The sequence below is a fragment of the Bos grunniens genome, chromosome 7 (genome assembly GCF_055505025.1).
Source record: "Bos grunniens cultivar Pamir isolate PY7600 chromosome 7, Bosgru_T2T1.0, whole genome shotgun sequence".
Lineage (NCBI taxonomy): Eukaryota > Metazoa > Chordata > Mammalia > Artiodactyla > Bovidae > Bos > Bos grunniens.
In genome coordinates, this window is record NC_141171.1 from 102,224,907 (window position 1) to 102,249,294 (window position 24,388).

General features: G+C 38.0%; 1 protein-coding gene and 1 long non-coding RNA gene across 25 annotated transcripts in view; both read left to right on the forward strand.

Moving 5' to 3' along the window:
* PPIP5K2 (diphosphoinositol pentakisphosphate kinase 2) overlaps positions 1-11,792 on the forward strand; it is a 109,889-nt gene extending 98,097 nt beyond the window's left edge. For 13 of the 23 annotated variants that reach the window (XR_015168356.1, XR_015168357.1, XR_015168354.1 and 10 more), the window contains 3 exons: positions 3,854-3,994; positions 6,971-7,096; positions 10,084-11,792. Coding sequence is in view for 16 of the 23 variants with exons in the window: in XM_086413301.1 (XP_086269427.1) it covers positions 3,854-3,994; positions 6,971-7,096; positions 10,084-10,196 (380 nt within the window). In the remaining 7 variants the exon portion in view is untranslated. Of the gene's footprint in view, positions 1-341; positions 405-3,853; positions 3,995-6,970; positions 7,097-10,083 lie in introns of all 23 variants that reach the window. The other 10 variants (XM_086413298.1, XM_086413314.1, XM_086413297.1 and 7 more) reach the window with 2 other exon arrangements.
* A 1,299-nt stretch (positions 11,793-13,091) lies between these two features.
* On the forward strand, positions 13,092-24,367 carry LOC147370053 (uncharacterized). Of its 2 annotated transcripts, XR_015168361.1 has the most exons (4): positions 13,092-14,658; positions 14,741-14,813; positions 18,780-19,061; positions 23,750-24,367. It is a non-coding gene; the product is annotated as an uncharacterized LOC147370053 (long non-coding RNA). The 2 variants fall into 2 exon arrangements; XR_015168362.1 differs by lacking the exon at positions 23,750-24,367 and having other exon boundaries at positions 18,801-19,329.
* Positions 24,368-24,388: the final 21 nt, after the last annotated feature.

A 24,388-nucleotide genomic window follows, 5' to 3' on the forward strand; every position in this document is an offset into this window, starting at 1 on the left:
TGTTAATAGGAGTACTTAATAGCCCTTTTGAAATTAGCTTTTCTAAAACTTTTTCTCATGTATCCACAAGTTTATTTTAGTTAGTAAAACATGGATTTACCAGAATTGCCAGCTCATCCTGCTTTTCTTTCTTTTGTATATTTTATTGAACACTTTGCCTCTATCATCAAGCCATTTTACTTCTTTTAACCAGTATTTGGCTTATTTCCCTCTCTCATTGTCCCTTCTGCATGTCACCTAATTCTAACCTCCTTATATATTTGTTTTTCCTCCTCTTTTTTTAAGTGTCCTTCTTTTGGTAGCTGTTACGAATTTCAGGTACCTGTTTTTCTCTTTCTCAGACGCCACACGCGGTTCTGCTGTTAAAAGGTTTTCTATCTCATTTGCTCGACACCCAACCAATGGTACGTTTTGCTTTTATTTTAAAAGATAATCCCCTGCTTCATCCTTTTTTATTTTTCTTTGATTCTAACATGTGGGATATACAGTATCATACATTGCTCAATCCTTAATTTCAATTGGCATACAATTCTAACTTATTGTTCACCCCAAATATTGATACTGTCTGACTCCCTTTTTCAGCTGTAATTTATGCAATAATTTAGCACTACTCATCAAACTTTTAAATGACCACAATGATGAGTTTTAATACTTAATTAGCATCTAAAATTTCCTTCTGATTTCTCAAGTGATCAATCTACATAATTTTAAAAATGTAACAATAAATACTATTTATTTTCTTTTTAATTCTTAATAATTTAATGATCTTCTGAATTTCTCTTCTGATCACATGATTGTTTCATTGAGCTATTTATCTAAAATACAGGATCATACCTGTCAAATAGCCAAATGAGATGTGTCCTTGAAAAGTTCTTGGGAACCAGGGGATGCAGGTTTCACTGTGTAACATTATTGATCCCTGATTGTCTAAACAAACCCCAGCTTTGTCTGGAGCACGCTGAAAACATTTTTCAGCATTCACTTAGTCCTCCTATGGCAGTGTGGTTTGCCTCTGTCAAGCAAACAGTTTTGGGAAAGGTACCTTGCTTTTTAGAATTTCGAGGGCTACTCACAGGAAGATTAGGCTAAAAATCTAGACAACCAGTTCAATTAAATTCAGTATTTGAGCCCGAAGAGGAAAATTCTGTGGCCATTCCTTACACACTGAATTTTGCACTGTTACAGCTTTCTTACATAGAGTTTTTTTCTTGTGGGACAAGGGAATATTTACTAATCATTTAAAAATAACTCAGAATCAAAGAATTTCAAAGAAAGCCTACATTTTTTCACTTTTATTCTGAGTGAAGTTGTTTTTAATCCCTGCAACTTTTTTTTTTCTTTTTAATTGTAAGTAAGTCTTTCAAAAATTCAAGTCAGGTTTTTCAAAAACTTTTATGAAGCTCAAGGATTGAACACAAGCTTGTTGTCATTTCCCTCCTTCTGAATCTTTTTAAGAGGACACCTAAGTAACTGCTCTAATACTTCTTGAAGGTGGAGTATCAAGATCCAATTCTCAACAAGTGAAAATTTAGCCTTAAAGCTAAATGTTCTTTTCCTCCATTGTATCTGTTTATATGCGTCTTTTTGAAGAAAAAGATCCTTATTTGATACAGCTACAGCTTCTAAAGAACCAACATTTGTAAGAACTTCTTAGAAGAAAACTGAAGTCACAAGAAAAACCAAAAATCACAAAATTCTGAAGGAGAGACATTGAAGGTTTAAGACTGACTGTAGTTTTTGTGCAGAGTGCTTATGTGTTATTGTGCCAGTATTGCAAGTTTTATATAGGAGAAATATTTGCTTATTGAAGCTTTAAAAAAAAAAAAGCCTTTGTTAAGTTTAACAGAAAATAATTTTATATTCTTTTAATTTAGGCTTTTTTTTTAAAAAAATATGGATTTTCCCACACATTGTGACTTGATGCTTATAAAATGCATCCCTTTCAACTCTAGAAATATTTCTCTTGGGTTTTCATTTTTTTTTTTTTTTTTTGCTGTGTTGTCTTACCTGTCTTATGAATTGTCATTTGACTCTTTCTTTTACTTTTTATTTTCCTTAACTTTCGTGTTTTTTCCATCTTAACACGTATCATGGACTTAACCCCTCGCCTTCATCTTTAGTTCAAGGAACATGGTGAGACAAGTATCTTCTGACAGTGCTTTACCTTATTTTCTGGGCCTCTGTGCAGAACACCGACACCTCTATAGGTGCTGGTCCGTTGCCTCTGTGGAGTTTCTAGGCTCCAGTGGTATGTTTCTATAGTTTCTAAACATGACAGCAAGGTGGCTTTTTAAATTGCTGCGCTAACCCTTTCATTGTGCATTAAAGAAAAAGTTCACTATAGACAGATGGAAAAAGATATAGTCCAAAGGGACTCGATTATATTGTCATTTGCCTGTTACAAAATTTAACAAGCAAATGCAGGAAAATAGTTCTACAAAAAACTAATAAACATTCTGAGGAAAGGATTTTTTAAAAAGGCACAGTGTTTAATGCAAGGAAAGGGTTTGCGCCTTTTTGCATGAATCTTGTAATTAAAAAAAAAAAAGTAGTACTTGTGCAAGCCTAATTTCTTTAGTGCTTAACTTAGGTGCTTTAGCTGCTATTATGGTATTATAGTTTTGTTTTAAGTATATGTAATGTTCTGTCATGCTTTGGTTTACCCCTGGAAATCAAACATAGCAGTTTTGTAAATCCTTTGGTTGTTTTCATTGAAAAATTAGATTCTCTTTTAACTAGAGTTTCCCTATTCCAACTAAGAATTAGACAATTCTTAGGTCAGTATTTTCTCCCAAAATTAAGTATAAGTCAGTGTTAAAATGAGCACATGTCTATTGACGCAGAAAGTTTTCCAATCAACTTAAGTTTAATTAATTTTTAAGTTAAAAATATTAGACTTTATATAGAAACTAAATATTAAAAGTATTTCTTTTTGGAGGAGAATTAGTTTAAATTCTTGACAAATTAGATGCAGAAAGACTTGGTATTTTAATTGTATCTAAAAATAATTTTAAAAGCCATTCAGTTGGATAAAATGTAAATACGCAATATTTATTAAAAAGTAAATAACCTATGTCCTATTTGTTTAAAGAAGCTGTATATTTAAGTGCTTTCCTTTCATGGATGGTATTGATACATACCTGCATGGTTTGTTTCATGAAATTTTTGTATGTGTGCCATTGTTGAATGCAGAAATATTTGTATTTTGTATGGCTTTTTACTTGGCCTGACTTCACTCAGCTAGCAGTTTCCAACAATAGAATTAATTGTGTTAATTCAATCAAGGTAGGTGAAATATGTTTTGAAATTTTAATTTCAGTGTAAATGAATGGATGTTGTTTTGGGGTCACACTAGAGGTATTGTTGGCCTTGGTATGACTAGAAAAGTATTTAAAATCACTCTTCATAAGCAATTACTTAATTGTTTTTTACCAAGAAGTTACCTTTAGCATTCCAGCATCAGGGACACATTATGGCATCAGCTTATTCATCAATCAAATAGACCTGATTTTAAAAAGTAAAAACCGTGAAAACACTGTATTTTTTGTTGTTTGTTTTTTATTATTACCCCAGGTTTTTAAAGTATTACTCTTAGATTTTCCAAATACAGAATGAAATCGTGTGCATGCTGTACCTTGTGATTATATTTAAAATGAAGTCTTTGTTACATCTTGTTCCGGCCCCATACCGCATAGCATCTGGTGTCATGACTTCAGAGATCTTGTGTGTTTGCATGTGGCAGATTGAAAAGACCTAAACTGTCCAGTCCTAAGCAATGATCTTCTTTTTTAATTAATGAATTTTAAGATATCCAACTATTGGTTTTGGTTTTGTTTTTGTTTTTTCCCCTCAGGTTTTGAATTGTATTCGATGGTGCCATCTATTTGTCCTCTAGAAACTCTTCATAATGCCCTGTCCTTAAAGCAGGTGGATGAATTTCTTGCTTCCATTGCTTCTCCATCAAGTGAAGTTCCACGGAAGACCCCTGAAACTTGTAGGAAAATTATTATTATTATTTGATTTTTAGACAGTAGATTTTATCTGAATATGAAATAATTATGAAAATATAAATTCAAGTAGTGATAGTAAGTAGAATTTTAGGGGAGAAAGGGGTATACAAGAACATTGTTTGAAATTCTTTGGTATAATGTGCAGTGTACCACTTGTCTTGACTCTTTCCCCAAATTTTTTCTCTTACCAAAAGGAGGAAGAAATCTAAGACCCAGAAGTAGAAATCAGCAATATATAATACAAAATCATAGTCTTATTTTCTACTGTCATTGTATATAATAAGCTTTTTTTAAAAGACGGGATATTAGTCTGCATTAATGCCCACGTGTTCATCCATTCAATACTTTTGACTCAGAGCTCTTAACTCAGAGCAAATTAGGGCAACAGTTTTTCAAATTGTGTTCTGTAGGAAATATTCTGAAGAGGTTAATTCCTTTGTGTAAAGTAAAGGGATTTGTGGCTAAGCCAGTTTTGGAAACTTTATTATAAGGAAAATTCCATACCCACATTTTCCAAAACTTATTTGTTGAGAAAACATTTTGGTAACACATTTAAATATTGTATAAAATTATTCTCAGGGACTTCAGTTTGGGAAATGTTCAAGGCTTCCTTTTTAAGTATAAGAAGTCAGCTGGCTGTTGTCATTTTCAACACTGTAGGATACTTTGACACACTGGAATTCCAGTTTAGGAAGCATTCGTTTTGGGAGAGAATGCTCTGCTCAGAGTTAAGAGTCTTACTAGTCTTAGTCATATGTCTGAAAAAGTGGGCTACTGTCCATGGGGTCTCAAAGAGTCAGAAATGACTGAGAGACTAAGCACATACCAAGTAGTATTTCGTAAGAATACTGTAAATGTGTTTTTCCAAAGAATAAAATTGGGGGTCTTGGGATGAAAGCCACCGTCATGTGTTGCTGTGACTCTCTTCCCTTTCCTGGGCCACCACATCGTGTGATTCTACAGAGGTCTGTTCAGTATATTCTGTCCACATAGTGCCCTCTGCATTTTTGCTTTTCTCTTTCACGTCTGGTGGCAGAGGTCAGCTTTCAACTGCAGAGGTATCTTGGTGTGAATGTTTTAAAATATTTCACTTTAGAAGTGGTTTGGAGAAGTCGGTTTCCATTTTAAAATGTGCATATGAATTTGTCTGATGCTGAGAATTGATAATAATCCATATGAAATAATCTGCAAGATGTACAGTCAAAGTGAGGAAACTGAAGGACATTTTTCCTTTTCCTTTCTCTGTTAGCTAATAGAAAGGCCAGTACTGTTCCTCGGTATACAAGAGAGAATCTGAATAAATAAATTCTCATTTTTTTCTTCTACCTGACTTTATACTCCGTGCTTCCTTGGGGCAGGGATTTATAATCTTAAAATAGGGATTAAAGAAAGACTATAATTAGTAAATAAGTGTTTGCTGCTGTTGCTGCTAAGTTGCTTCAGTCGCGTCCGACTCTGTGCGACCCCATAGACGGCAGCCCACCAGGCTCCCCCGTCCCTGGGATTCTCCAGGCAAGAACACCGGAGTGGGTTGCCATTTCCTTCTCCAATGCAAGAAAGTGAAAAGTGAAAGTGAAGTCGCTCAGTCGTGTCCGACTCTTAGCGACCCCACGGACTGCAGCCTACCAGGCTCCTCCGTCCATGGGATTTTCCAGGCAAGAGTACTGGAGTGGGGTGCCATTTAGGGTAAGCATTAAAACTGTTTTGAATTTAGAAGATCTTCAATCAGTGACTTAAAGCTAAAACTAAATGAGAAAATAAATACAGTTAATGCAGTTCATCAAACTGGATAAACCTTAGATTTTATTTAGTTCATTGGTGTTCAGACTATATTCCCAAGAGCTTTAGGAAGTTTCATGAGGAAGAGAAAGAAGCTGAATTATTAGGCCTTCCTTTGATCAACTTTATGTAAGATTTCATTTTAGAGAAGTTTACTGTATTAATGGAGAGACTTAAAGACACCATTCAGGAAATCAACCAGTTGGTGGTCAAGCAAGACTAAAACCAAGGTCTCCTAAAGTGTGTGGCTTTGTTCATTCTCTTTGAATATTAAAGAAAATAGGGTGCCAGTTAGGGCTTTGCAGGTGGCGCAGTGGTAAAGAATCTGCCTGCCAATGCAGGAGATGCAAGAGACGCAGGTTCAATATCATCAGGAAGATCTCCTGGAGTGGGAAATAGCAACCCACTCCAGTATTCCTCCTGCCTTACACCAAGGCACTGACCCTCAATTTCAAAATACTAATTGGTTAAGTTAGAGGTTGGAAGTTATAATAGAAGATGTAAGCAGAAAAAAGCTAAGTAATGATGTGCTGCTTTATGAGATATTTTAAGCAACTTTTTTTAATCAGTTCAGTTCAGTCACTCAGTCGTGTCCGACTCTCTGCTACCCCATAGACTGTAGCACGCCAGGCCTCCCTGTTCATCGCCAAATCCCGGAGTTCACTCAAACTCCTGTCCATTGTCACTTGTATATTATTTCACTAGCGACTACTTTGATATTCTGCCAGTGTGAACTTTATATTCATTCCGCGTAGTTATCAACCACTGCAGGCACATTTGCCATGTCTGTTCCACACACTGATTTTTCAGAGACACACTCTTTACTGTGATCAGGCCCTCTTCCAAAAATTGACAAATCTGCCTTTTGTTACCTCCGCCATCATTTGTTTGGGACCCCAAAAGCTCATGCCAGTAGCACCCCCTACTGCAGCCTGTCCTATTCCAGAGGTCTTCATACTTGAGAAATGTACCTACTTGTACTTTTCACTTTTCAATCTCCCCACCTTAATTAGAAAGAAGAAAGAGTCTTTAACATTTTCTTGCATGAAAATAAATCTCATCTGGGTACTATATTAATAGGAAGACAGTCTGACTCAATTATTCATAATCTGATTAGTTTAAATTTGATAGACTTGCCTCAGAAAATTATTGAATTACTTTGTTTGATTTTTCTTTTTCAGCCTCTTTAACTTCACGTTCCAGTCCAATAATGAGAAGAAAAGTATCTTTAAATACATATACACCTGCAAAGATCCTCCCAACACCACCAGCTAGCATCAAGAGTACTAAAGCAAGCAGCAAACCAGGTTAGGCGTGTGTGTGAATTTGTGGATTCCGTATAGCAGTTAGAGGAGTAGTAATAGCTTGCTTTGTAGGTGTAAAAAATCTGTTTCTAAGTAGGATGATTACAGTCTAGGAAATCTGTTACTGTAGCCTATTGATATGTTTGAGGTATTTTTTCTTTTGTTAATTATCCCCCCTCCCCTAACGTATGTTAAAATATATTTGATACTCACAGTTTTCTAAACTGATTTATGGACTGTCTTCTCTTGTTTTTCTGTTCAGCCAGGATTCTACCTGAATCTTTTTACTATTTCTTATATTTCTTATTTGTTCAGTTCAGTTCAGTCAGTCAGTCGTGTCTGACTCTTTGCGACCCCATGATTCACAGCACGCCAGGCCTCCCTGTCCATCACCATCTCCCGGAGTTCACTCAGACTCACATCCATCAAGTCGGTGATGCCATCCAGCCATCTCATCCTCTGTCATCCCCTTTTCCTCCTGCCCCCAGTGCCTCCCAACATCAGAGTTTTCCAGTGAGTCAACTCTTTGCATCAGGTGGCCAAAGTACTGGAGTTTCAGCTTTAGCATCATTCCTTCCAAAGAAATCCCAGGGCTGATCTCCTTTAGAATGGACTGGTTGGATCTCCTTGCAGTCCAAGGGACTCTCAAGAGTCTTCTCCAACACCACAGTTCAAAAGCATGAATTCTTCGGCACTCAGCTTTCTTCACTCCAGCTCTCACATCCATACATGACCACTGGAAAAACCATAGCCTTGACTAAACGGACCTTTGTTGGCAAAGTAATGTCTCTGCTTTTGAATATGCTATCTAGGTTGGTCATAACTTTCCTTCTAAGGAGTAAGCGTCTTTTAATTTCATGGCTGCAGTCACCATCTGTAGTGATTTTGGAGCCCCCAGAAATAAAGTCTGACACTATTTCCCCATCTATTTCCCATGAAGTGATGGGACCAGATGCCATGATCTTCGTTTTCTGAATGTTGAGCTTTAAGCCAACTTTTTCACTCTCCTCTTTCACTTTCATCAAGAGACTTTTTAGCTCCTCTTCACTTTATGCCATAAGGGTGGTGTCATCTGCATATCTGAGGTTAGTGATATTTCTCCCGGCAATCTTGATTCTTATTTGTTACTATATCTGAAAATAATCTTTATTTTACCTTCATTCTTGAAAGGTAGTTTTGCTGGACAGAGAATCTCTAAAGTTTTTTCTTTCAGCATTTTAAGGATGTTGTCCTACTTTTTTCTCATTCCCCTTGTTTCTGATGAGAAGTCCTTGTTAATTTGAAGACTAGTTCTTATGTATGCAGTGGGATTTCTTTTCTCTGCCAACTTTCAGTGTTTTTGCTCTATCTTTGGGTCTCAGAAGTTTGACTGTGGCATGCTTTGGACTTTTTTTTTTTGGTAATAAAATCCTGGTTGATAGTCACTTTTACTTGTCATCTGCATTCTGCTATTAAACCATCCAGTGAATTTTTATTTCAGGTATTTATTCTTTAGTTTTAGGCATTTGTTTTGATTCTTTATAGTCTTTTCCTTCAGAGATTTCCTGTATTTTTATTCATTATACGAATATTTTCCTTTGTTCTTGAGTGTAGTTAAAATAGTTGCTTTAAAATTCCTGTCTATTAGTCAGGTGTGTTCTCAGGATTGATCTCTTATGAACTTACCCATTCCCAAGAAGGAAGTCTTTTTTCATGTTTTTCATATATTGAATAATTTTGGATTGTATTCTAGATCAACTCTGGACTCTGTTGTTTCTCTTATGTTCCTACAAAGAGTGTTGGGTTGTTTGGGGTTTTTTTTTAAAGCAAAGTATTAACCTTGGCTGAACCTAGATTGTGATACTATGTCCCCCTGACATAACTGACAGCTCACATTTCATTTTACTGGCTTTAGCCTGAACTGGACTTATTTGGAGCTTATTCTGCTGAACTCGTACATTGGATCAGTGTTTACACAAAGAATTGGAATTTCCTACCTGGCTTTCCAGCCACAACTGTTGCCTCAGTACTTGTCTTCTGGTGCTTCATACTGGAAAGACTGAGTTTTATGTTGCAGTTTTAGGCATTCTACATGGTGCACACTGGACCCTGTCCTTAAGCCAAAGCTTTTTTTTTTTTCTTTTAAAGGACAGGGAAACTAATTCCATGTTGTTGCCTTCTTCCAAGTATTGATTCTTTTCTAGTATATCACTGCCTTTGTTCCCTCTTCAGTGTCTTCAGATAATTTTTTTTTTCATGTTTTATTCTGAGCTTATACTTGTTATCTGCAGGAAGATTCATCTGCAGGAGCTTACCCATCCATACAGAAGTGTAACTTGGCTTAGAATAATTTTTTGATAACTCACTGGGGCTTAAGGTTGGTTTGGATATAAAAGGATGATTCCTGAGTCAAGAATGTTTCTAGTTTTCTAATCTTTCAGCTTTTTAGACAGTGGTAAGATAGGTAATACCAAAGAAAATAGATGTTGGTAGGGAAATTGATGAGTTCAGTTTTAAACATGTTAAGTTTATATTTCCTATCCAGTATCTCTATAGAGGTTTCTAGTAGGATATACAGATCTTGAGGTAAGGGAGAAGACCTGGGCCAGAAGTATAAATTTGAAGGCTGTGAGCATAGTCGTAGGACACAACGGAAGCGACTTAGCAGCAGCAGGAGCATAGTCATTGTGGCTTCCTAGGTGGCGCTGGTGGTAAAGGACCCACCTGCCAATGCAGGAGACGTCAGAGACGCGAGTTCAATCCCTGGGTCAGGAAGATCCCCTGGAGGAGGGCATGGCAATCCACTCCAGTGTTCTTGCCTAGAGAATCCCACAGACAGAGGAGCCTGGTGGTCTGCAGTCCTGGGAGTCACAAAGAAATTAGTTTCCCATGAAGAATGTAGGGAAAAAGAAGTTTTGTGTTATTTGATCTTTTGTTGATTGTTTTTTATTATTTGAAATTGGATTGCTTGTGAAAATCTAAGCCGTAATTTTTCTTTTTTTTTTGTATAGCTCCCAGCGGACCTTCTAATACAGCTGTTCCTAATACCTCATCGCGGAAAAAGGGCGTGACTAGCAAAACAGAAATGCACGAACACAAAAAAAATACTTCGAAAAAAAAATGAAATCTTCTAAGCAGAAGTTGGAACTCCTTGTAAAAATCACATGTTCAGTAGAAAAAAAAAGGCATGTAATAAACCTTGACTGAAAAATATCAAAGCAAGTAATTTGTGTCTCCTTGTACAGCTCTGTGTTCATTTAAAGATAGATTAAATCAAGAGAATTCTTTGTATATATTCAGGTAAAGAATTTTTGTCATGATCTGGAAATGTTTGAAAACAATGTTTATTAGCATTTTATGAGTAGCAAAACTTACAGTGATAAAGGTCTGTTGTTAATGTGATATTTGCCATGTGCCCGCAGTAAAGAAAAAGAACGTGAAAGCCTACCCGTCTCACACAGAGGTGATGGTTACTGAAGAGTCTGGGAGGTGGTGTCTGTACATTTTCATTTTCACGGGGTTGCATCTTGGCTGTAAAGTCCTGTAGCTTGAAATCTGATGTCTGTACTGGAGACTTCTTAAAAAGCATATTTCCAAAGAGATTTCACTGACCACAGTTTAGAGTAGAAACTTCCTTCCCCCAATTGTTATAATTACATATATGCTGCAATATTTAATAACTGGAGTATTGGCATATGGGTTATTTTTTCAATCTGTGCTTTGAATTTTTTATTGTTTTATTTAAAATATGTGCATCTGGGATAACTATACCTTTATGCACATAAATTTGTACATTAATTTGTAGAAAATATTTTCTTTATATATTTCTTCACCATAAGGTGCTTTTGTTCATAAGGAAAATTTTTGTTTCATATATTGGCAAGAAAGACATCTTTAGAGTTTCTTTTTAAGAGATATAGTTGACAAGTTTATAATTGTTAGTTATTTTCAGAATTCTTTTTAGATCTGAAAAACTGAGTTCCAAAATGAACCTCATCAGTGTAAGGAGAATATCTGAATTCTGCTGTCAGTAGATATTATTTGTGGCACCTATTTTTACCATTTCCATTCTTATCTTTAGAATATCAGTTGATTTCACTAAGATAATTTAAAGATTGATCATTTGAAATAAATGCTTATTTCAAATTATTCGATTTTGGAGGGACATTAAGATTATTGTATTGTGATTTCATCTATGATCTGAAAAATATTTATTATCCTTGGTGCTTATTTTCCCCTGATGCACAAATAATTATAAACCAGTTCAAATGACTTAAACTATAAACCAAACAGTACATCTTGATAAGAATTCATCCATTGCTAGTCAGGTAACTTAAGTTGCTAAAGCTTTAGTTTGAGACTTAGGTTTAGAAAAATTATTGAATTCTTGTATGAATGCATCTATTAAAATTCTTCGTAGAAACTCTCCTAACCTTAAATCATCATATATGAACTGACTTTTAGAAATTAAGCATTTATTACAGGTTCATTTTAAAAGGTACCAGATGCAAAAGTCACAAATACGTACAATTATATAAGTTAGTATGTCAGTACTTGACATGAATGTAAATGTATTATGGAGACATGTTTTGTAAACAGTTGAATGTACCCAAGCTTTCTGTATGTGAAAATGTGGTTAATGTGCTCATTGTTGGAGTAAAGAAACTGCTTTTATTTTTTCAGTGGAATTGAATTAAAATATTTTATTTCTGGAATCAGAGGATGACTTAAATGGCAAATTATTTTTTTACTCGTTTCTTTGTCCCTTTACTTTTAGCTTTCAGAGTAGAAAGAATGAAGGAAACTATTTTAGTATTCAACAATGCTCATCTTAGATATTAGATAAAATTTCATCGTATTAGCCATAGCTGTTGCAATATCTTCCCTAGAAATTAACTAGGAAGTTCAGTACAAGTCACGTTTTCCCATGGTTACACAAGAACTAGGATTTCACTGAAGTCACCGAACTTGGTAATACTGCTGTATAAGCAGGACAGTTTTATTTACAAGGATCTTAGATTCATTTTCCAAAACAAACAAAAAGTCTTCTACATCAGAGCAAGAAATTATAGTTAATCACCATTCAGTGGCAGTTTGACTGAAGCATCTGTTTCTCACTGTTTCTCTCCCTGTAAAGTGTGCTTTTTGTTTGTTTTAAATACTAGAAGATATTTCTTCTCACATCCTAATCCTCCAACCAGCAAAGAGATGGGAAGGCGCAGCCTGAGGTACTGTCTCTTTATCCTGGCATGTTAGTCTCCATAGTGTGTTATTCAATCTTTTCACCCTTAAAAACCATATGTGTGAACTCAGACCCAATTTTTGCCCTTGAAGTCCAGAGCCAGCAAGTCCTGCTGCCATGGTTCTAATGAGTTCTTGCGGTCCACTCTTAACAACCAGCAGATGTTCTGGGGGTGTTCTCGAAGTCCATTCTTCAGTTTTCTTATTTATTCTTATTTTTCTTATTCATTTTTCTTATTTAGAAGTAGAAGGGAAAAAACATAGTTCTACTTTATTTTTAATCTTGAATATTCTTTCAGTTCAGTTCAGTTGCTCAGTCGTGTCCGACTCTGCGAGCACGCCAGGCCTCCCTGTCCATCACCAACTCCCAGAGTTCACTCAAACTCACGTCCATTGAGTCAGTGATGCCATCCAGCCATCTCATCCTCTGTCGTCCCCTTGTCCTCCTGCCCCCAATCCCTCCCAGCATCAGGGTCTTTTCCAATGAGTCAACTCTTTGCATGAGGTGCCCAAAGTACTGGAGTTTCAGCTTTAGCATCATTCTTAACCACCAGGAAATGTTCTAGGCGTATTGTACAGTCTCGGGTTATGGGGAAGAAGTGTGCTAAATGCTTTACATCCTGTTTTCTTTGAGTAGCAAATGGAGGCAGCAGGAGAGCATAAGTGGACAGAGAACGTGTGACATTATACTCTTTATACATATACCTAGAGCATGAGGGCAGTAGATGGCATTATGAGAGAAAAGTGAAGTCTTTGTATACATATACCTAGAGCATGAGGGCGGAGAAGGCAATGGCACCCCACTCCAGTACTCTTGCCTGGAAAATCCCATGGATGGAGGAGCCTGGTAGGCTGCAGTCCATGGGGTCGCTGAGTAAGACATGACTGAGCAACTTCACTTTCACTTTTCACTTTCATGCATTGGAGAAGGAAATGGCAACCCCCTCCAGTGTTCTTGCCTGGAGAATCCCAGGGACGGGGGAGCCTGTTGGACTGCCGTCTGTGGGGTTGCACAGAGTCGGACACGACTGAAGTGACTTAGCAGTTTAGCAGAGCATGAGGACAGTAGATGGCATTATGAGAGAAAAATGAAGTGATAGTTCTTCAAGAACTGTCTTGTTTAGACAAAGTTTTTTTTTTTAATTCAGGTCACCCAGATTTTTCTCCAGGTTCTGCTGACTGATCTACCTTACACTTCCACTATTTAATTCCACACCAGTTTGAACAGAGAATTCACTTTTTTGTCTTGTGTAATGCACTTCTGTACAACGTTCTCAGTCTTCTGCGCTTACCGCGGTTTGCCTTGCGTAGAGCATTCGCGACTTTTTGTCAGTTTACCCTTGCCTTACTATCTGGAGAGTGAAGGCTGCTGTCATCCTTGGTCAGGCTGGGGTGACTTCTGTGCGGGCCCAGCAATGCCCTCTCTGGCCCCTCTCTATTTCTTTGTACCTGCTCTTACCACAAACAGCAGCATTCTTGCCCATGGGAACAATTTTCACGCTCTTGGAGTCCCTTGTGATATGAGTCTCAGAATAAACTGCTGTCCCTTTGTATGGAGTCCTGGGTATCAAACTATTGCCACGTCAAGTTTTCTTTATATAGGTCAGTTTTTGCGGAAGGTCTAGACACTTCAGAGAATGGAGGGCTATATAAAATGTATATATTTTATACTATATATGAATTATATCGGGATTAAAGATACTTACATTTTCTATGCCTTTTTGGTCCATATGCTTAGTCATGATTTGAGAGAGAGGTAGGTTAAACATTCTGCTTACAGGTTATTGTCAAGTTCTCCTTTTATTTTCTTTGGTTTTTTACTTTTTTCCTGTACCATATGTGGCTATGTTTTCTGTACAATATGTTGCTTATGAACTCAGAATTGTCAGATTTCCATTGTGAGTTTTACCTTGATCTTTATATTTTTATATTATTTTTTTCCTCACTGGATGCTTTTGAAATGCCGGATATTACGAATATGACCTATTTTATTTTGGCTTGCACTTGCCTGATACACCTTTATTTATCATTTTATTTTTGATATTGTGTTGATTGATTTAGGGATTTTATTTTAATATACAGTACTATGTAGTAGGTTTTGCTTTGTGATTCTATTTTAGTATCTTATTTCATATATTAGAATAGTCTAGTTGTATTCATTTATATGTAGTATATCTTTGCTCTTAAGTTATGCTTTCTGGTATTATTGCTTAGTTTATCTTTTTGTAGAGGGATACTTTTCATTGCAAGTAAGAAAAACTTCAAATGAAATAAATTTAAAGTTCTAAGGAAATTTGTTTTAAAGAAGGTACAAAGTTGGTGAGCTCCAGCCACAGTTCTATCAGGTATGTCATCAAGGACCCAGGCTCCCTCCTGGTCTCCTCCGAGTAAACTTTATCCCAGAGCTGTTTTCCTTCGTGTTCACAGGATGGCTGCGTGTTGCCGTGTTCATGTCCAGCACAACAGAAACTGAGGAAGACTCTCCTTCAGCCATGGAACTGTAAGTCTTCTACTTGAGTGTGATTGAGCTGACTTCTTTGGTCATCTGTCCACTTTCTGGATGAATAACATTCACCAGGAGAATTCTCTGACCCTAGAGCGGAGAAGGCAATGGCACCCCACTCCAGTACTCTTGCCTGGAAAATCCTATGGACGGAGGAGCCTGGTAGGCTGCAGTCCATGGGGTCGCAAAGAGTCAGACATGACTAAGCGACTTCACTTTCACTTTTCACTTTCATGCATTGGAGAAGGCAATGGCAACCCACTCCAGTGTTCTTGCCTGGAGAATCCCAGGGATGGGGGAGCCTAGTGGGGTGCTGTCTGTGGGGTCACACAGAGTTGGACACGACTGAAGCGACTTAGCAGCAGCAGCAGCAGAGCTGGTGATGGGGTCACGCTCCCCCAAAGCCTCAGCACCACTGATATTTTGGAGCGGGTAAATCACTTTTGGAGGCAGTTACGTGCATTGTAGGATGTTTTGCAGTATTCCTGTGCCAAGCTACAAAAGTGAGACAGTAAGCCAAAATGAAAGTAACAAGTCTTTATTTGTTTAGCATGATATGTGCGAGGCCAAAAAGGAAAGTAGGGCAGTAGAGCTTGCGCCTCACTGTTCCAGCCTCCCACTCGCTGTGGGGTGGCGCTGCGCAAGGGCCAGCCAGACGACGGTAGCACAGGTGGAGGAAACTGCTGAGAGCCTGGAGCAAAAGGTTCCTGCCACTTCATGAACCAAGGGGACCAGAGGAAAGGCTAGGAGTCAGAAAACTGAGTCAACGTGGAGAAAAGTGTCTTGGTCAAGGCCGCCCTTTGAGAGGGTCTCAGTGGAGAGACCTGAAATGTGCCTCAGCCACGGTCTCCTGAGGAGGCCTGGGAATGAAGGTGTCTGGGCAGGAATACAGATACGCCTCTGACCACGCAGGCCCAGAGGGTACTGACTGTCATTCCTTTGGGGAACTGTGTGGGAAGGGCAGCCTTTCCCCATGAATCCTGCCAGGCAAAGCCTTTGTAGTGGCCTACGATAAGGTCTGAAAGATCACACATAGGACTTGGCCTGGAGCAAGTCACCTCAGCCTGGCCTCTACCCTGAATGCCAGGAGTACCTCTTTGTGAGAGTCAAAAACCTCTCCAGATGGTATCAGATGTCCCCCGGAGGGGCAGAAGCACCTTCAGTTAAGAAATAGTGTCCTAGGGCCCATGACAGCGGGAAGGAAGGATGGATATATGAACACAATTAGGGTTCTGATAGGAAGGAGAGGGGAGGGAATGGGTAATGAATAAGTAATCGATACACACTGTGCACCATCAATTATATTATCCACGTTTGCTGTGGTTTCTTAGCTATAACTTTGAATTATACACTTTTTAGCTGCTATTGACCCCCTGCTATGAGCAATGTCCTGTTAGTATACTTCCTTCTACCTTTTCTCCAGTGCACAGTGTTGGCTGATTTACTTGGTTCTTCCTGTGTTTAACTTGATAAATATTCTTCATGCCTTGTTACATGCTTATCAACTTACATGTTGTATTTTGAACCCCTGGCTAATCAAGATAAAACATTTCACCTTATGTTCTCTCTGCCTTCTCTTAGTTTAGCTCTCAGTCTGTATTCCTTCTGGTGGGACCTTATTTCTGGAATGTCTTTGTTTTTTTCTCTTTCTTTTCTGAACTCTGTTACTCACATTGCATCTCCTTTGGTGGTTTGGCCAGCTAGTTTCTGATCACCTGTATATCTGGACGAACTTTTCCCTGAATTTTTTGATGTTTGATGGTATGATTGGTCCCATATTTTGTATGCACAGTGAATTCATTTTCTCTGTTGAATGATTTTATCTGCTTTTATCTCCTGTTCCTTTTCTTGGAGTGTTTACATGAGCACCATGCAAGGTCATTCTCATCGATTACTCTTTAAATGAGGTCAGTTTCTTTCCGACTCACCTATTCAGTATTAATTCATATGGTGGATAGGGCACCATTTTGGATTAATAGTTCTTCCTGGGTTACAGTGAAGCTTCTTAGGACAGGACTATGGGTCTGAGAAGCTATTTGAGCCTTCTTTTCTGTCCAGCCAACAGGGATTGGAAACTGCAGAGCTCCTCACCTCAGAATCTTTCCTCCCTTCTGACTCATCTACTCACTGCTGATTGTACGTACATGGCGTGTCTGTATTTCCTCCTTTGACTTTGCCATTCCTGTTCCTCTCTGGTACCAGGTAGTATTCAGAAAATCCCCTGTTGCTGGCACTCAGCCCATTTGTGTTTTTTCGGAGCTGGCTTTTTACCTCTCCAGTTATGCCATCTATTTTGGAGTCTTTTGGTCTAGTGATTTTGTGATCTGGAGCTGTAAGCCTCCTCTCCAGGCGTCATCCTGTTTGAGCTTGACTGCGTATGTCATCCATTTCTCATATTTTGTGGTTGAGGTTACACTTAACTTCTAATTGTGTTGAAGACAGTTTATATTTCTGTCTTATGTTTGGGGATAAATTTTTAATTGAGAAATGATTCCTTGATTTTCAAACAGAATCGATTTTTTTCTTGCTACTGTCCTATAACAAGAAGGAAGAGGAGGAGGGAAAGGAGGAGAAGCCCCTGTCATCTCATCACAGTTATACTTTATCAGTGAAGCTGATAATGCCAGTCCTGCCTGCAGTACAGTGTCATCAGGGTCAAATGAAATACTAATTTCATAAATCATAAAAGGAAGAACAAAACTGAATTCTTGTTCACATTCTTTTGTGGTAGGAGAGTTGTATGTAGTCCAAACAAATGTTGAGCAGGCCTGTTTTCAGGGTATCTCACCATTTTTTTAGTCAAGCATGTTCTGGACAGCTCCTCGTACATCTTTATGGTTACCCTTTGTTGCTGTGGGAGCAGCCTGCCTAGTAACAATCAGATAAACGACCCCCCTTCCCTGCACCACCACACCAAGTCAAGGTTATTCTGGCATCTTTCCCATTTTAAGAATAAAATATTTAAAATAAGGCAATGCAATCCTCCTTAAAAGCAGGTTTAAAAAAATACACAAAGTAATTAATCAGGCCTGCCCTCCCATCCATCCATCTTACCTGTATGTGGTATGAAGGACACAGTTGTATGACCCTGGTGAGATAATGGTTGTGCAGTTTAGATACCTGTTTTCAAGCACTTACAAGCATGTATCTTGATGAGGAAAGTGAGCCACTTCTTTATCATTCTATGTAAGGTGCTTCAGGAGTGCTTGACACACGGAAAGATGTAAAAGGAAAACAAACAAACAGGGTGCCTTCTGAGTGTTTTGCTGCCTTTAAAACCCACAGGCTAGTCAATGCTGAATAGAAAGCTCAGTGATTTTATAAAGGTAGATAAATGAATGGACAAATGAGAAAAGGTGAGAGAGAGGTGAGGCAGAAAATAAAAGAACACAGGTCCTACTTTGATTAAAAAGCATTATTGCTGATGTAAATTGGAAACCAAATAATTTAAAACTCTTTTATTAAAACACAGAAATGCTAGTTTGTCCTGTAATGTCTAGCACAGGACTCATGACAATAATATGAGACACAAGAGTCTCGAATGTTACACCACCACAACTTTCTATTACCAATTCTTCACTGGTCATTAAGAAATTGTTTTGAAAGTCCCTTATGCCATCCCAATGGAATAGATGGAAAAGCCACAAAGAGAGAATAAACCACACAGTAGTACCCATGTTGGAAGAAAACAGTGTCTGCTCCACCCGTGGGAAGTGCAGTCACTTCAAAAATGTGAAGATTGAAAGAATCACAGCTCAAGGGAAGCACCGGTCCATTCGGAAATCCTGTATGAAATGTTCAATGTCCAGATTGGAATCCGGTGACTGAAATGCCCTCATGTGATCTTTCTGCAGGCTGGGCAAGAGGATAGAGTGACGCTTTAATTCCATTTTTTAATTTTAATTTTTAATTTAATTTAATTTTTAATTTTTAATTTAATTTAATTCCATTTTTTAATTCCAGATGCTTTAATTCCATTTTTAGCAATGAAGTTTGTGCATGTGAAACATGCATGTGGAACCACCTGGTTAGAAGGTTTTTTCCAACACTGTCAAGGCCTCTTCAGGAACAAAGCAAAGTCACCGCTCCGAAAAGTAAATAAGAGACTGGGAGAAAGGAGACCAGGTTTGGCCTCCTATGTCTGCTACTGACTGGGAGACTGCGATGCGCCGTACTTTGCTGAACCTCAGATTCCTCATCTCTGCATGCAGAGGGCTTGCCTGAGGCCCTTTCTTCTAAAACTTTGTATGAACTTGCTTTAGTATGAACTTGCTTTACCTTCCCTTCAACTTTAGTACCTTAACTATTCCCTCTAATATCACTGGCTCCCTCTTCTTTTATCATAGTTAACAAGTGTTTTTGTGAACCCTTATTTAGTTAGATAGCATAACTCAAAAAACAGTTAGTGGTACGAATTCCCATTACTACTCAGTCTTGTTCCCCAGATGCTCTTTTGAGAATTTACTGTTAATACAGTTAATGCTACAGTATTTAATAATAATTTTGAGAATTATCAACTACTGGTTCTTTAAACCAACATCCATAAGATTAATCTGTAAAACAATCATGTAGATCCTGACCTCTCACAGTTTATGATGCAATGATTCCAATAAGGAAGTTCTTTCCTTATTATCTTCTGTTTTCTATGTTCTGACCAATGTGGCAATCACATATAAGTACCTGGTATCCTTTCATCATAACACTTGTTTATAAATAGCTATAACTCATTTTGACACACCAAATTATCCCTAAAAAACTGGAGTGACTCCTTAGGAATTGGGTGACCTCATCGTACTAGGTTGGGCCAAGAGGCTACTACATAAGTGAAGAGTAAGGTGTGGGAATTTGGAAGGAATTTACCTGTTCAAAATATCACCTACTTGCTAGATTTAGTGTCTGAAATGTCAACATTGGAGATCCTTTGAGGGGGGAAAAAACATTAAGAAACCTCAATGAACTCCCCTGTGAACACATAGATAGCCCCTTTTAAAATGCAAATATCCTTGGAAGGTTAACCCCATTAATCTGGCCATTAACCTCATAATCAAATACTTTTCTCAGTCATCTGAGAATAGTCATTTCTTCACCAAATGTTTGCTGATTATAAACCAGTTACTGTGCTGAGCCCAGATAATAACAAAGATGTTTTCTTTCTTCAAGGAATTTAATGAGGACCAAGTTGTCTAATCAGAATCCTTTGGTAAAATGAGTAATTAGCTCTTCCATTCCAAACACTTAAAAATTCTGGACAAAAGAAATTAAAGCCAGAAGCTATCCAAGATATACAAACAATAGATAAACTTGAAGTCTTTTTATCCAAGGGATTCAAAGGGTACCTCGAGCTCTGATTTTTCAGGGCTAATTTATTTAGTCAATATGAGCTATAGCTAAAGGTACACTTGAGAAGATATAATAGGGGTTGCGGTTGCAAACTATATACATGGAAGTTGCTGAAACTGGGGTCCATTCATAAAGGAGAAAACAGGAAACACTCTTCACTGTTGAGAATCAGAACTGTTAGAAGGTCATTTATTATCTTGATTGAGTCCTACTGGACCATAAAGAGAAGAAAACACCAAAACATACCACGAGCACACTTTCACAATCCAGAGCACACACAGGGCTCTAACAGTAGAAAATCAAACTCCAGGGAATCTCACTGTTAAAAAACACTAGAAAATCCCATGAGAAAACCACCAGAGACAGTTGGCATCCTTGGAGAAGAGACTTCTCACCTGAGGAACTACCTGGTGGTGTGATCGTGGCATCAGGCGTAGAATAAAGCTGGAGCGGGAAGAGGCCCTTAGAGGGGAAGCTCGGAAAGGCGGACGACAACTTCATAGACGTGCCTGGGCTGGTCTTCAGCGGGAGGCTTCAAGAATTTCAGAATGCTGGAGTATAAACTACTGGAGGCGGGGCTGGTTTTCATTCTAATAGAATCCCAAATAAAAAATACACTCAATGTTTTTCTGCAAGCTTTTCAAAATAAAATGATATCAAGCTAATATAACACTAAGTTAAAAATATTTGAAGTCATTTATTATCCCGTTACCCTAAGAAAGCTGTTCATTTTTCCATCATCTCTTCCAGTTATTGCATTTTATGTAGTTTTAATTACTGTGCTATAAACGCACAATTTTGTTTTTCTCGAGGTTCTTTATTTCATATTAGATGACATTTTCCCACATTCATATTACAATACTTTCCCCCCGCCACCTTATCCAAGAGCGATACATTCTAAGACCTCCAATGGATGCCTGAAACCACGATACTGTCGAAATCTGTGCATATTGTTTTTTTTCAACATCACTACTATTGCACTTTGGGGCCATTATTAAGTAGAATAAAGGTCACTTGAACTCAAACAGTGCGATACCATGACAGTTGATCTGATAACCAAGACAGCTGCTAAGTGACTCACAGGTTTGAGGGGTGGTACATACAGGGAGGATATGGTGGACAAAGGGATGAGTCACATCCTGAGTAGGATGGAGAGGGACACCGGAGATTTCATCACGCCGCTCAGAATGGCTTGCGGTTTAAAATTTATGAATTGTTTCTGGAATTTTCCATCTAATATTTTCAGACCTTGGTTGCAGATAACTGAAACCACAGAAAGTGAAACTGCAGATGATAGGGAGGACTGTATTCTTAATGTTAATTATAATTTTAAAATTCTGGCATTTTACTTAAAATTTTAAAAAATAATTATTAAATGACACATTAGGTCATTTAAAATGTAGCAAAAGACTTGAGTTTCCTGCCTCTTCTTTTCCTTGACCTTTATCCATCCCTACCCCTACTCTCATTTTCTTAAGTTTTATTTTCTCCTTCCAAATTCTCTGGCTTTTTCTCATATATTTGCCTCCATATTTCTATGTAATCATCTTATACATCAGTGTTTTGATTTACCAGTTTTAGATACTATATTGACTTCTTGGACTTCCTAGGTGGCTCAATGGTAAAGAATCTGCCGGCCATGTAGGAGACGTGCATTCGATCCCTGGGTCAGGAAGATACCCTGGAAAAGGAAAGGGCAACCCACTCCAGTATTCTTAACTGGAAAATTCCATGGATAGAGGAGTCTGGCGGGCTACAGTCCAGTCTGGCGGTCACAAAAGAGTTGGACATTACTTAGCAATTAAACAGCAACAAGAACAACTGACTTCTTGTTACGACAAGAACTAACTTTCTAAACTTTTTCCTTCCTACCCTCTAAAATATTTTAAAATCATTAGTCAGTATTTACAGTATTCATGGCTATGTAAACATTGCTTATTGCTGAGCCAAGTAGTATATTATAATTGTTTCCTTTCTTGTACAATTTTAGCTTCTTCTTGGAATTAATTGTTTCATCGGTTTTCATTCAGTTCATATATTGCATATTCTTCAATTTCTCCAGTGGATATGTAAAGCATATTTCAGTATTATTTTCAGTATACTAGATAACAAATTAGTTCCATTTTCCTCCCCTAAATACATCCTTCCTGTATCTTGTCAGTAGAATAACTTTAGAAGTTGGGCCCACAAAGCTAGTAATAAGCAATGGCAGATATGCAGAAATCAATCCAATGTTATAATACTATTCCTAAGAATAGTGGTCCCACCAGTCAGGAAAAATTTGAAATGAATGAATGAATGATTTATAAAGTTTAGGTTTTAAAGTTAGGCAGGGAGATATTTATACTTTAAGAAGAGCCAGAGAAATACAAAATCCAGTCAAGTCATATGGGCAATTAGATGGAGGTGGCAGACTTTGTCTATGAGTAGACAGAAAAATTAGGTATGTACATTTCCAGTCTAACAGATGGCAGACTACTTAAAAACCTAGTTCTTTAGGCATCAAGTGCTTAATGCAGCAACTATAAAATGATGCTCAGTAAATCCCATCAGTGTCAAAGGCAAGAATCCAATCCTTGCCCAGGCCAAAGTCTTCTCTGAACATGAAGACACTTTGGGATTGTTTTGTTTCACATAAAGAAACTTTGAACAAGCTGAAAGGGTGGTCACAAAAATGACGTGGAATTGTAACTTCAATATGCTGGTGGTGGGTATCAACTTTTTTCTAAATGGCAAAGAATCATCTTTTAACTTTGGGAGGATTTAGAAATAAGTAGCTCAAACTACCACACAGTTGCACTCATCTCACATGCTAGTAAAGTAATGCTCAAAATTCTCCAAGCCAGGCTTCAGCAATACATGAACTGTGAACTTCCAGATGTTCAAGCTGGTTTTAGAAAAGGCAGAGGAACCAGAGATCAAATTGCCAACCTCCACTGGATCATGGAAAAAGCAAGAGAGTTCCAGGAAAATATCTATTTTTGTTTTATTGACTATGCCAAAGCCTTTGACTGTGTGGATCACAATAAACTGTGGAAAATTCTGAAAGAGATGGGAATACCAGACCACCTGACCTGCTTCTTAAGAAACCTATATGCAGGTCAGGAAGCAACAGTTAGAACTGGACATGGAACAACAGACTGGTTCCAAATAGGAAAAGGAGTATGTCAGGGCTGTATATTGTCACCCTGCTTATTTAACTTATATGCAGAGTACATCATGAGAAAAAGTTGGCTTAAAACTCAACATTTAAAAAACTAATCATGGCATCCAGTCCCATCACTTCATGGCATCCAGTCCCATCACTTCATGGCAAATGAAAGAAAGAAAGAAAGTGAAGTCACTCAGTCATGTTCAACTCTTTGCAACCCCATGGACTGTAGCCTACCAGGCTCTCCTGTTCCTGGGATTTTCCAGGCAAGAGTACTCGAGTGGGTTTCCATTTCCTTCTCCAGGGGATCTTCCCAACCCAGGGATTCAACCCAGGTCTCCTGCATTGCAGGCAGATGCTTTACCCTCTAAGCCACCAGGGAAGCCTTCATGGCAAATAGATGGGGAAATAATGGAAATAATGAGAGACTTTATTTTCTTAGGTTCCAAAACCACTGCCGATGGTGACTGCAGCCATGAAATTAAAAGACGCTTGCTCCTTGGAAGAAAAGCTATGACCAGCCCAGACAGCATATTAAAAAGCAGAGACATTCATTACTTTGCCAACATAGGTCTGTCTAGTCACGGCTATGGTTTTGCCAGTAGTCATGTATGGATGTGAGAATTGGACTATAAAGAAAGCTGAACACTGAAGAATTAATGCTTTTGAACTGTGGTGTTGGAGAAGACTCTTGAGTGTCCCTTGGACTGCCAGGATATCCAACCAGTCCATCCTAAAGGAGCTTAGTCCTGAATATTCATTGGAAGGACTGATGCTGAATCTGAAACGCCAATACTTTGGCCACCTGATGCAAAGAACTGACTCACTGGAAAAGACCCTGATTCTGGGAAAGATTGAAGGCAGGAGGAGAAGGGATGAGGTGGTTGGGTGGTATCACCAACTCAATGGACATGAGTTTGAGTAAACTCCAGTTGGTGATGAACAGGGAAGCCTGGCATGCTGCAGTCCATGGGGTCACAAAGAGTCAGACATGACTGAGTGACTGAACTGAGCTGATTTTGTTAGAAAATCTTTGCATTAAATATTTAAGAAAACATGGTCAATTGAGTCAGCTTGTGAT